This window comes from Platichthys flesus, chromosome 12 (assembly GCF_949316205.1).
Source record: "Platichthys flesus chromosome 12, fPlaFle2.1, whole genome shotgun sequence".
Taxonomy (NCBI): domain Eukaryota; kingdom Metazoa; phylum Chordata; class Actinopteri; order Pleuronectiformes; family Pleuronectidae; genus Platichthys; species Platichthys flesus.
In genome coordinates, this window is record NC_084956.1 from 15,575,223 (window position 1) to 15,588,800 (window position 13,578).

At 41.0% G+C, this 13,578-nt stretch overlaps 1 protein-coding gene across 4 annotated transcripts; it reads left to right on the top strand.

Moving 5' to 3' along the window:
• The first annotated feature begins 2,402 nt into the window (after positions 1-2,402).
• On the top strand, positions 2,403-7,840 carry spast (spastin). 4 transcript variants are annotated; one of them, XM_062401446.1, is made up of 17 exons: positions 2,403-2,767; positions 2,850-2,933; positions 3,429-3,512; positions 3,624-3,781; positions 4,308-4,358; positions 4,695-4,828; positions 4,920-5,013; positions 5,102-5,176; positions 5,281-5,352; positions 5,461-5,536; positions 5,647-5,738; positions 5,837-5,916; positions 6,019-6,061; positions 6,172-6,251; positions 6,338-6,408; positions 6,511-6,551; positions 6,664-7,840. In XM_062401446.1, exons 1-17 carry the CDS (start codon positions 2,650-2,652, stop codon positions 6,787-6,789), a joined length of 1,479 nt encoding a protein of 492 aa, XP_062257430.1. In that variant the 5' UTR covers positions 2,403-2,649; the 3' UTR covers positions 6,790-7,840. The 4 variants fall into 4 exon arrangements, with proteins under 4 accessions (XP_062257430.1, XP_062257429.1, XP_062257431.1 ...); XM_062401445.1 differs by having other exon boundaries at positions 2,404-2,767; positions 3,426-3,512; XM_062401447.1 differs by lacking the exon at positions 4,308-4,358 and having other exon boundaries at positions 2,404-2,767; positions 3,426-3,512.
• The last annotated feature ends 5,738 nt before the right edge of the window (positions 7,841-13,578 follow it).

Here is a 13,578-nt window from a genome sequence, read left to right on the forward strand (position 1 = left end):
TCTCTGATCTGTCAACGACTAAGAAATCTGTTTAACACGTCTGATTCAGGTTTGAAGTCATTGTGGTTCTGTACATTTTTTTTTTTTCTTCAGCACAATTGGGTGTCCAAAAGACCAGACCAGAGAAAAGTGTAGCATCAACCTCTCTCTAAGGTCGACAAGATCCCAAAGTTCTCCAAGCGGAGATGAGCTGTCCGCATGTGAAATCTGTCTGTGGACTAGGATGTGTGGTGGTCCTCTCTCTGCTTCTGGCATCCAGCAGTGGAGTGGGTGTGATGGTGGGGAGCTTTGCTAGCTCAGGAGGTCAGGCTGCAGGCTGATTCTCTGCAGCACGTCCTCAGGCATCCACAGCACTGGATTCACTGGCTTTATCTGCTCGTCTCCGAGGAGGGAGAGACCCTCGACTCTGAATAAAGTGTGGAAGGGATCCACCTGCAGAGAGGAGGACGCTTGATGAGAAAAAAGGGACGACCTCTTTTTTTGTTATTACAGAATATAAGAAAAGATTGTGACAGAGATTTGAAATATGCAAAAGCTTGATGATGTGCAAAATGGAGACAGACAGAAGAGATTTGATTTAAGCGATTAAGAGATGACAAAAAAATAAATGATTTGATATGAAATCTGGTACTTTCCTGGTTTCACATTAATGAATGTGAATGTGAGCTGTTCTATGATAGTAATCTGATATAAAGTCGACATAAAGTTGTACGTAAAATAATCCTCCTATATATATATTTATATTTAATCAGGTGGTTTAAATAAGCTTCTGTTGAATGACACATACACTTTGAGTTAAGTAAAAACGTGTAAATATCAGTATTATATTGAAAATGGCTCCTCACACTCGCAACGCGTTTTTGTATATATTTTAAATGCTGGAGGGGAAACAGCGCCCCCCAGCGGCAGACTGGTGCCACAACAGTGGGCATCCTGCGACGTGACGTGCGACGTCACCAACGGTCATATTGGTGCGGGGCCGCTTAGCAGGAATCTAAATAAAGAATCATGTAGGTTGCCAAAATCCTCTTGGCAACTTTTTTTTTCAAAAGCTACTAGAGAAAAAACTAGCGACTTTTTCTGGAGATATTGGAGACTTTCTGGGGATTTTGAAGCTGACGTGAAAGCATGTGTCGTTTTGCAGTTACTGTCAGCTGGCTATGCTACAGTACAACATTTTTTTAAATCTCATATATAATAATTTTGTGAAATATCTTTTAAGGAAATTATTAAATAAATAACTTCACTGTAATACTATATAGTTTCGTAAGTAAGGCATGTCCTTATACAGCGGCCATTACATTGTGCAAATTAGGCGATGACGTCATTTAGCGACTTCCAGTGACTTTGAGGCCAGCCAATAGCTACTTTGGCAACAGTCATACATATCTTTGGCAACAGTGGCCTCGATACGCGCTTCACATCAAATCTTCCTGGATAACTAGTGTTGAGCGTGTTGGTTTATCCTAAATATGAGAAGAGCCGGACTGATCCAATTCAAGTATTTATTGAGAAGCAATGAACAACATGATCATGGACAATTATCACAGCCTAAGCTAAATAAGTTAGCAATAGGAAGTCAATAATGGCCCCGAACAAAAGGTGTTTGATATAATTCTAACAGTAGATTTAAGATGATTGGTTTTGAAAGATTGAAGGGGAGTCACCGCAAATCAATTTGGTTTTCCCTTGTTGGTGCACAGGCATGTCCACGCCTCTTGGCACAGGAATACATGAAGTCACAAGGTGCCGCTCTTCGTGACGCTCCTACTACTCTGATAGTTGCTACGCAAAATGTTCTCTTCATGAAAGGCCTTGACCCAGCTGATGCCATGTGGGCCATTAGAGAAAGGAATATGATGTTCCTGCTATTCCAAACAATGTCCACTTGGTATAAACATTAAGATCCTCGAACCCAAAACAATGAGACAAAACCATGTCAACAAAGTCACACTGTTCGACCTCCAGAACTTTATCCGACAGCTACTTGAGCTATATTTGATGTGAATGAGTCTAAGGGAATAATCGTTTAATACCTAAAGTTAGAATTCAGAACAATTAGAAGATTCATTATTAACAATATGCAGCAAGGGTTATTTATAAATCATTTGTATAAAGGCCTTATATCTGGCTCAAACTGCTCATGCCCCCCCCCCCCTCCCCCCCAGTTGCAAATAGTTTCAGTCAGACCCACATACCAGCTAGAATTTAAATTCCTAACACTAGACACACGCTTCGAAGCCTCCACACGGAAAGACACGTCACTAATATGTATCTCTTGACTTTAATAACTCTGTGTGGTCTAACGAACCCCCCTGGCTCTTCCTCTATTTGCTGTTTTCTGAGCCCGAATACCGCTCCACACTATTTCAAACACGACAGTTTTACGACACCTGACATTGGTTTCCAGCTGTGTTGTTGTCAGCGGAAGCGGCAGAGAAGCTAACACAGGGAAGCTGCAGTTTATCGGCCAAAGATCAGCGTGTTGATGCAGACCCGTTGTTCTAACCACACATGTGATGATAAAGCGATTGTATGGTGCAGGTCTGAGGCGATTATAAATGCGATTTAAAAGACAGAATCTGACTGTATCACAATTTCCAGTGGGGAACTCTGGGAAGAAGAAGGTGTCAGTGTCGCGAGAGAGTAATGTCGGCCAAAATAAACGCAAGTAAGAGCAAGGACTGCGGCGAAGTTATTAAAAACTACCACAAGCAGGCGTTTGAAAACATATCGAAGGCTCTACGGATCGACGAGGATGATACAGGTTTGTGTTGCTGTCAGTGGATGATGATGTGGTGTGGGGCCGCTCGATATTTACATATGTAACATGTCCCCATTGAGAACAGGTGAAAAGGAGGAGGCAGTGCAGTGGTACAAGAAAGGCATTGCCGAGCTAGAAAAGGGGATCGCTGTGGAGATCACGCTACAAGGTAACTTGCAAACAAACACCCAGATGTTTGTGTTGTTTTATTCACCTGACCCCTGCCAGAGGGAAGGGAAATACAAAGTAAGATCCCCTGTTTGTCTTGGTGTTCACCTCTCGACGTTACTGAGCTCAATTTTACGAATTCTCAGGTTTATAATCGCTCATAATGCTGTTAATTTCAATTCTGGAGACAGCCTTCTGCTTTGATAAATGTAGAACTGAAAAAAAAGAGCTTCAAAACAACATGAGATCCATTTCTCTGTGACTTACATTAAAGGAGATGTGACCAGTCGAAGTCACAGAGTCCGCTGCAGAAAGTGCAGTATCTCTGTAACGACCGCATGTCCCGTAATTAGGATCCGAGACATAAAACATTGATTCCATCAGTTTCTCACGTGACTCAATCAGCCTAACTTCATTAAGAGCCGTAACAGTGCAAGAGTGTGATGATTGGACACAGGCGGACCCTTTAGCCTTACTCTCCTTGTTCTATTAGCAGGAGATCAGTATGACCGAGCAAAGAGACTACAAGATAAAATGGTCAACAATCTGACCATGGCAAACGACAGGCTCGCTCTGTTAGGTGAGTGGCATCTTGGCTGTGTGCAGTTCTGAAGTCGAGACAATACGATACTGGTCATGTTACACAGGCCGAGGAAGGATGCTGGGGATCAATACTGTTCTTGTTTCACAGAGGCAACACTGGCGTCTAAGAGGAGATATGAACCCAAGAAGCCCTCTAATCATGTGCTTCAACAGCCAAAGCCTGTTCCTAAAAGCCAGCCTGGGGTGTCCACTAACACCAGGCCCTCCACTGCTGTCAGACCCCCGGCTAGATCCACTGACACAAAGGTGACTTGAAACATTACATTTACATTGTTATTTTACTTAATAGTCAAGTGGCATTCTGCTCTATGACTACTTTTAGCTCCAGATATCTTTTTAAGGGTTGACGATACTTTCAACGTTTTGTGTCCACTGAGCGTTGTGTCCTCCTTCCAGTCCCACATACGTGCCCACAGTTCCATTCATACCTAAATAAGGGGCCACGTTGGTCTGGTGTTCCACACATACACAACTGATCCCACATTCCATTCCTGTAGGTGCATGTATTGTACTCGGAGCATGCGCAGTCGAAACGTACGCTAAATGCCGTCACACAGTTTTTGGCTGCACCGATGTCCACATGGGGGTCCATGTAAACTCTAGCAGACGTAGGTAGATGACAACCTTTACGTCACAGGGACTATAGTGGACCCCAGTGGACTGGCAGACACAAAAACTACGAATTCACCACTTTTTCTTTGATGTTTTCTCAACAGGGAAGTAGCCATTTTAATAACAGTGCGCTCTAACGGGCAAATCTCACACTTAACAGGTTCCCAAAACACTATCGTGCAGGTGCACCATTGGCCCGGCACCGCCCAAGGTGATTGTGACTGATCAAATACATTCAATCAATGCCTTTCATTTTCCCAATAGTATACTAATAATGGGTGCATCAACCAGACCATGTGCTGGTGATGTCACTGTGCTTTTTATACTATTTCTATCTAATTTTATTGTATAGTGTGTAATTACTTGAGCATTGTTAGAAGAGAGCCTGAGACTCAAGCATTTCACTGCCAGCGACTGCTTAATGTTAATGTTGTGCAGACAAATACAAATCTTGAATCTTGAATCTGTGAGGATATGTCTGTGCTATGTGGGACCAGTTATTTGAGGTTGTAACCTCTGATGTGTTTATTGTTTGTTTTTTGCCAAGGTGACCCCACGGCCGGGAAGAGCTCAAAATGGAAAACCCACAGCCGGGAAACAGCCACCAAAGGGGGATTTGAAAAACTTTAAGAACGTGGACAGCAAACTGGCCAACTTGATTCTCAATGAAATTGTTGATCGGTATTTAGAAGCACCGCCATTAGAGCTGTTGTTGTACATTGACGTGTGAATAAGAACAAACGGTTAAAGTGGTTTGCTCTGCTCATTGCAGCGGAGCGTCTGTGTCCTTTGAAGACATCGCGGGACAGGATCTGGCCAAGCAAGCACTCCAAGAGATCGTCATCCTACCTGCCTTAAGACCAGAGGTGATTACTTGGTGACATTTTGTCTCTGATAACTTATTCATGTTCAGATTTTCATGTAATACCTTTTCTCATACGATATGCCATTCAGCTCTTTACTGGCCTGAGATCTCCGGCACGTGGTTTGCTTGTATTTGGCCCACCTGGAAATGGAAAAACCATGTTGGTAAGTGAGGCTTTGTTCATTTGCTTTTTCTTTTGCATTTACCAGTTGATAAACTTACTTCAGTGTTTTTCGATAGAATCAAAGCCTTTACCTCCTCTTTCAAGGCCAAAGCAGTCGCGGCTGAGTCAAATGCAACATTCTTCAACATCAGCGCTGCCACTTTGACCTCCAAATATGTAAGAAAGCATATTTTTCAAACTTCTTTGTCTCGAGAAGGCCTCAAGGCTATATTTAACTTATTGGCATTGTTGTTTCTTTGAACTTCTCTGTCATCATTATCACAGGTGGGAGAAGGCGAGAAGCTTGTTCGAGCACTTTTTGCAGTTGCCAGAGAATTACAGCCCTCCGTCATCTTTATTGGTTTGTATCACTTTATTTATAGAGTAGATATGCCCCTAATAGCAAATTGTATCCCCCAGATTTCAACTTATGAATAAACCTCTACTTGTTTTTTTGAATTTGACCCTCAGATGAAGTGGACAGCTTGCTTTGTGAACGGCGGGAGGGAGAACACGATGCCTCTCGTCGATTAAAAACCGAGTTCCTCATTGAGTTTGATGGGGTAAGAGCAGCCTCTGACATTTGATCATGAACCCTCTTCAAGGTGCGGGTGTCACCGTTATCTCGTGTTATTTTCACAACCATACCTCTTGGTTGCAGGTGCAGTCAGGAGGGGATGATAGGGTTCTTGTAATGGGAGCAACCAACAGGCCTCAGGAGCTCGATGAAGCAGTGCTACGGTATATTATGCAATCTTGCATATATAGTTACAATATTAATGCAGTTATTATTTGGTATGTTTGGACAAGGTCGTCTCAATTTTTTCTTCTATTTGTCTGCAGGCGATTTGCAAAGAGGATCTATGTGGCATTGCCAGATGAACAGGTATTTACTGTCACAGTTCATAAACTGATGTGGGTTATTCGTCAGTTTTCAAATGATGTTTTTATTTTTTCACTTCCTTAAGTCATATGTTTTAACTCTCTCTCCTCCAGACAAGATTGACGCTGCTGAAAAATCTTTTGGGAAAGCACGGGAATCCTCTGAGCAAAAATGAGCTGTCCTTTCTTTCGAAGTGAGTTTAATATTTAAACACCGTGCAGGTCTTACAAAGTCATTTTATATGGCTTTGCATTAATTCCTGGACATTTTACTTGATAGACAAACTGCAGGATATTCAGGCAGTGATCTGACGTCATTAGCCAAAGATGCTGCTCTCGGGCCGATTAGAGGTAGGACCCCTTTGTCACATCATTGTATTGATCCCTTACTCATACCTTGTCCTCCTTTATGGGATGGATCTCTTTGATTTTAATGTGAAATTTATCTCTCAGAGTTGGGACCAGACCAAGTCCGATGTATGGCTGCGAACGAGGTGAGATAATGTTGATAAAGTACTCGCGATACTACAGTTATGTTCTCTATGCTCATTTACTTTGAGAAGAAACAGTATTTTTCTGTATAGGTAACCTCTTGTGTATTCACAGATGCGAAACATCAAGATAAAAGACTTTGAGGATTCCCTGAAGCGCATCAAACCCAGTGTTAGCCCAACCAGTCTTAACATGTACATTGAATGGAACAAAGATTTTGGCGATACAACAGCTTTTTGAACTTAATAGTTCATTGTCCCCTGTAAAAAAACATAGATAAAATTACAAATTGTATTGAAAAAATCTTTCTATTACAATGTATAAATAGTGACATTTATGACATTTGGAATCAGTGTGGGTAAACTTCCTGTTTTATGGAAAAGCTTTGCTAATAAGATTCTTTTGACTCTTATCACTGAACTCCAACCTTGAAAGTGAATTTATTTATTCTTAAGAATGTCCTGCAAAATTACAAATTACCTTTTCTCTCGCCTCAAGGGGGCAGCAACCTTCTGTAAATCATAATATAACCACACCAATTAAAGATCATTTTCCATTAGTTACCTGGTGTAATGACATGTTGATAGTATTAATCACCAAGTGCTATGTGTACTTATTATACACATGGAAGAGTGACTATGATTGATGCTTTTGTATTATAAGAGTTATTGTTTTTTCATTTGCACTTATTGTTTGACGTTATGAAGTCTAAACTTGTTATTGAAAGTAGGAATCAATTACTGTGTTTCACAACACAATAATTAAATTCATAGAGAGTTTTAGATTAAATGTAAATGACCTCCCACTTTCCTAACACTTCAATAAACACATCCATCAAAGTGTCTACCTTTCTTCTTCGATGACGCGTCGATTCTTTTAAATCCTATACCGACTGTAGAGTTATACACAAAAAGCAAACATGTCATACACCTCCCTCATTGGTGAGCCATGTAATGCACGGCACACAAAAAAAAGTCTTCTTGTGCTGATCCCTCAATGACTACATGTCTTTTTATTCCATGAAATATTGGAAGGGATTGTTAGTTTTGAGTCGTGCCATAGAAAAGCTCTGTGAGAAGCTCCTCAACGTGTGTTGATAGAGAGAAAGTAAAAAAAAAAAAAGTTAAACCTCAGTCAGGACTCTTTCAGGTGCAATACGCTTCTCTTCACTCCTGGAGGTAGATGGTGCTGCAGTTCAACATTTAGTGTGCTTTCTCTGTGGCTTCGTGTTGAAGATATTTTGCCTGCAACCACAAATATGTGGAATTCAATAAATGACTATTAATGAAAATGAAGGCCACGCCCTGCTGTATTGTATGATTGTCAGGTTAAATGGTGGGCTGGATTTGGATTTTGTAGTTTGATGAAAGTCCTCATAGTTATGTAACGATAAGTTACTACAAGTGTCCCACATATTGCAGATCCCTAACCACAAGAGAGGGACATTTCTAGGCATTTTGTCTCAATGATAAGTGCCTAGAAGTATACCGCTCATTCTGATTGGTCGGGACATTTCTAGGCATTTTGCTATAATGTTAAGTGCCTACAAGTGTCCCACGTATTGTACATCCCTAACCACAAGTGTGGGGCATTTGAAGGCATTTTTCTATAAGGACAAGTACGTTTTCATTTACACGTAGGTGCTGCTGTGAAAACGTTTCTTACAAATGAGACGTGGGGGGACGGGGCCATTCAAGCTTAGTAAAAGCTTGTGGTCACTCACAGATATTTTTTTTCATTGCACTAAAAATCCCACCTCTCTCCCAAAGGCCCTTCCTATGGTCAGCTGGTGGTGCAGCCTCTGGTTTATGTGGCCCAGCAGCTGCATCATCTGCTCCTGCAGATGTTTACAGACTCTCCACATGCAAATATATTCTGCTATTAAAGTTATTCAAACCTAACGTTGTATTTGAAGTTACCATGAGAAGAAGATTTAAAAAAAAGTCTTCTACATGCAAAACGGTCTCACTCCCAGAGCTGCAACCACACCTAGAACTACTCTCTTTGCCCCAGGGGAGAGATTTTGGCTGGAGTGGGTTTTTGAGCTTGTCATGACTGAAGAGCTTCTTTCATGACGCCTGGCAGGAATGAAGAGTGTTACAGGGTAGGGGTTTAGTCATCACCTTTTTTTCCTGTTTACTCTTCCCTGAGAGCATCCTGCATAGTAAACAGATGGTCTTTATGACACAGTTTAGTCATGTTATTTCCCACCAGTCAACTTTTATATATTTGCACTCAGCGAGCACACACATCTGCTAAGGCCAAACAGTCCCCATACGAAACCACATTCAAATTCACTATATCTGGATTTTTATTTGGATCTGCACCAAATTGCAAAATTGCACACACTCCTAACTTTGAGTCCCATAAACCTGTCTGACCATTTTCATCAAGATCCATGAATTATTACCCCAGGAAATCCACAAAAATGCTGTTGCAATGTTGAAAAAAGTGGACAAATATTCCTGGATCTGTCCCCTGTCCTAGAACTGCACTAAAATTTCATTAGAGCTTCCTCGGGTCTTGCCCCACCCTCCACACAATCTCATGGGAATCAGTTGAGTAGTTTTTCTATAATTCTGCTAACAAACAAACAGATGAAAAACATTATCTCCTTGGTGGAGGTAATAATATCTACAGGTGGTAAAACAAGAGATCTTACAAGTAATTTATATTAATGCAAGCTTAAACGACTGCATAAATTCATGACTGTAAGAACATGAGGTGCCTTTTTTTAAATTTTATTTTGTGCCTTACAGAAGTCAAAGCATTCCTCGTAGATGATTGACAGCTGCCCTGTTTGGTTGCGTGTCAGACTCCTTCCCCTCCACAGTGGCTCATTGATGCTTCGAGCACTGCATCCACTCGAGGGAAAACAGAATAGGTCGTCAATGTGATACCTTCAGTGAAACAGCCCACCCTGTCGGCACTAGAATAATAACACAGTGAGGACCTCTCAGGGACTGAGCAAACAGTCTGAGAGTGTTTCTTCTAGTGGTCCATTATGAAAACAACATGTGGATGAGAGGGTTTTGTTAAACTGCTGATAGAAGTGCAGGGATTATTCTCTGAGTCTGTGGAGGTCTTATATATAAGCCAGACATAATTTGCCACTTGTTGCGCCTTACAACAGTGCATCAGATACTAAAAGATGAAAAGAGTGCACTGACTGTGGGCAGCGTTGCTTTGCGGAGTGGCTCCGTGCTGAAGTATTTCTAAGAAAAGCCTGATTGTAAATTGTTGAGCTGCTGGAGAGGGATTTCTTTCAAAATTTGGGATATGGCCTTTTTATCACCCTTGGTCTGAAGATGTGGGCTGCGGACTTACACAGTGGAAAGCCTTCAGGGCCGAGGAGTTTCCACTCTCCAGCACTGGCTGCTACTGTTCCACCGGCCTGCAAACCCAATACATAAGTTAATTTACTATGGGAGTGTTTTCTTTCTCTCTCATGGGAGGCAAGAAGCCAAGTCTAATCTTATATCCTATTGCAACATCTGTCTTTTATGAGCAAATATATTTTTCTTGCTCGCTGTTTATTTATGGTGTGTGTATCAGTGGTTGTGTGACAGTAAAAATAAATGGGGTGTTGATATTTAGATATGCACATATGTGAACATGGGCATGTCAACCTCAGCTATATGAGCAGTAGAGAACGGCTGTTGAGATCATATCAAGTTTATGCTCTAATAACATTAAAAGGAATAGATCAATGTTTTTGTTTATAAGTTTATGCATTGTTTTTGTTTGTCTGTTTGTTTGTCAAAAACGACTAAATAGACTTTCTTGAAACGTAAATTCCAGGAATGTTTATATCATTATCTTTGACATTGCAAGATCTTTTGACATACGACTAATTTGTGGATCCTACATCTTGATTGAATTCAAGGGGACCATTGGGCCATGGCGGAGGTATCCAAGAGTTCAAAGTTTATGATACCATTCTAGAGTTGCATTACACCCATAAACAAAGGGACACATCCTGCACCTCTAATTATAATTGCTTACTAATGAAAAAGGTTATATCTTAACAAAGATTAAAATCTTACAGTGTGTGGTCTGATGTGTTTCCGGTGTCTATGCTCAGTTATCTAACAGACTTTTTAAGTGCTGCAATGGTCTGTGCCGATATGAAAGTGATATCAATATTTTCATTCAACTCTATTTTCCAAAATATTTAACAAATCTTTTAACTAACTGTCTTATTTTAAATATACCTTAACCTAAATTGTAGCTCTTTAAATACAGACAATTCCTCTCCACAACATTACAATATTTTTAATATAAATGATGGTCAGATATGAAATGTGTGAGCAATGGGAATTGTTTCACGAACTGTTAAAGGAGGTCTTTCTTTTTGCTGTCTATTTGTATTCATGAAAATAATTTACTGTAACCGCCTGTCTGACTGCCTGTCTGTAAAGTTTTTTCCTCAGTGAGATGCGTCTGTGGAAAGGTCAGTAATAGCCACTCTCACAACCTCACCATCTAATTTTGGAAGCCAACACCTTTTTCACAAGGTGTAGACAAGAAACAGCTCGACGAAAAGCAACATTTGAAAAAAACAACGTTGCAGCGTGTGTGTAGATGATTGATCCACAGAGGGAGAGGATTGTTTGAGCCCTTAGGGGTTTTGGGATAAGCCTATTTTTTGGGGGGGAAAATCACCCAAAAAAAGCTGCTTTATCTTGTGTCTGCATGCATTGGAGTGAACCAAATTAAGCTTGTATATTTTCCACTCCCACTGCAGCCTGTGGCCACAAAGCTGTAAACAGGGGTGGACAGAGGAGAGCGAAACCTTGTTGTGCCCGTACATGACCTGCAAAGCCATTAATCTCAGTAACCGCCTTCCAAGGTAATCAGGAGGCCAAACCCTTGTCTTTGAACTCATGGAAACTGTGCAAATGTACTAGACTTGACATCAGTAAATGCAATGCCAACACATCTTTAGAGAGGTTTGTTTCCTGTCTCACATGTTGATGGCCCTCTAGACAAAAAAACAGACAGCATTACCATAAAAGCTAAATGATAATAATGAATCTATTAAATGGAGAAGGAAACGTTTGATTAATACCAACCACAGATGATGCTTAGGATACATATTGAACTTGGACGTGTTAGGACATGGGTCTGACACAGGGAGGGGTCGGAAAGATGATGCTGAGGGGAGCCATGCTCTGTCAGGGCGACCCCGCAGGCTGCCCCGCGGTGCATTCCTTCAAACCGTGTGCATCCAAACCTCATGATGAAAAGTGAAAGAGCAGCGAGAACTGAGTTGTTACACAAGAATAATGCTCCATCTGTCATTCTGCTTTCCCACTCCGACTCTACTCCCCTATCTTTCTCTTTCTTGGCCTTCCCTCCGGTCATTTATGTGAGGACAGGTGGTTGAGCCCCTCTTCTGACCCAGGTCAGGTTCACTGTGAAGACAACCAGCCCCTTCTCATCTCATGCTCTCTGGTGAGTGTGAAATCTCCCCTTAAAGTCCTGTGCTAAATCTAATACTTAAGGAAAGGTGATCTAAAGATGATCATATTATATAACTATGTTGTGATAGGTAATGGTTATAATGTGATAGTCCCTTGATAAATTACTTTAAGTGTCTATAAATGTATGATTTAGTTAAATCACATAGAGAGGACCCCAAAGGTAAGATCAGTATCAAATGTACAGTTGCCTAACCCTAACCCTAACCCTCATATCAGAAGTATCAGTCCCCTAAACATGCCTGAAATTCCTTGATCTGACCCCTGATCAGGATCTGCACCAAAATTGAATGTGTATTTCCCTTAACCCATTTGTCATCCTTCCACGGATAAATACTGACAAACGCAGAGGCAAACATAACCTCCTTGGCGGAAGTAAAAATATAGCTGTCTAACAGAAATATTATCATCTCAGGCTTTAATTTATAAATCAAAAGTATTGGAACAATTGAAATGTTGACCCGATGACCGTGCTAGATGAAAAGACAGAGAGAACGGTCATTAGAATCAATCCTGTAGGAATCTTTCAACCATCCATCCTTTAGATGTGAAGACTTAGTATAAATAAAAAGTCAACAGTAGTGGACTGAAAGCTGAACCTGTTCACAGCACATGTGTTGACACAGAGCAAGACTATCAGTCAGCAAAACAGTTAGAAAATAATAATATCTTCAAACAGGGTGATAAAACACACAGCTGCTTTTATCCATTCACTCTTTTGTATGTGGTGGAGTGGGTTTGTGCAAAGTTGAAAGCAATTAAACGTAAGTCTTTTGAATATGATTTTCCTTGGCAGTTATTGAGAGAGCTAAGCACACACTTAAAACACACATTCCTGCCATGCTATTAGCAATACACCTGAAAGGACTAAAGCCGTTTGCAGAGTCACAGGTTTTGCAGATCTGAACATGTAGGCGTGCACTCGCCTCCCTCAGAGATTTGATTAAAACACACTGTAAACAGGGACCTTAAAGTGAGAGGTGGCCTATAATACTGTTCTTATAGCATTGGATCACACATTATTGCTCATTTTTGGAGAACATCAACTTCTATATCAAAGACGTCCTTGTGGAATGAGCCTACGGAGAGTTTTAGTCTTATCAGCATGTTTCAAAGCTGCCGTCTTGGTCACAGGGCCAGAAACAGGCAGGGAGCTCTTTCATCTTCCTGTCCGACAGCTTTGCTTTACTTATCTTTCGGTTGTGGCCCCATGTTTCACTTTGTCTCTCTGCACTAACTTGAAGTTATTAAGAAGTTTCCCTTTGGGTCAAATTCCACAACATTTACGTGCAAACATCTATCGACTAATTCCACGAAAATGTCGGTGGCTTGTCTATCTCAAGAAGGGTTCATCTTATCGTCTTCACACTTGTGTATTGTTACGAGTCCAAGGAGGTGCAGTGTTGAATTTGATGCAATCACGATACGTTCAATCTGTATATACGTTCAATAAACAGGCTACTAGCGTTCTATAGCAGCAGCAGCTTCTCCAGTTTTGAGGTTCTGCACACTCAGTCGAGCTTCACTGAAATTTAAGCTTCGGCTT

Excerpts from the sequence above, each read along its gene's own strand:
- spast (XM_062401445.1), top strand. The coding sequence starts at position 2,650 with ATGTCGGCCAAAATAAACGCAAGTAAGAGCAAGGACTGCGGCGAAGTT. Across the intron at positions 2,934-3,425 it reads TGTGGAGATCACGCTACAAG|CAGGAGATCAGTATGACCGA; the intron begins GTAACTTGCAAA and ends TTGTTCTATTAG. Across the intron at positions 5,353-5,460 it reads CCACTTTGACCTCCAAATAT|GTGGGAGAAGGCGAGAAGCT; the intron begins GTAAGAAAGCAT and ends TCATTATCACAG.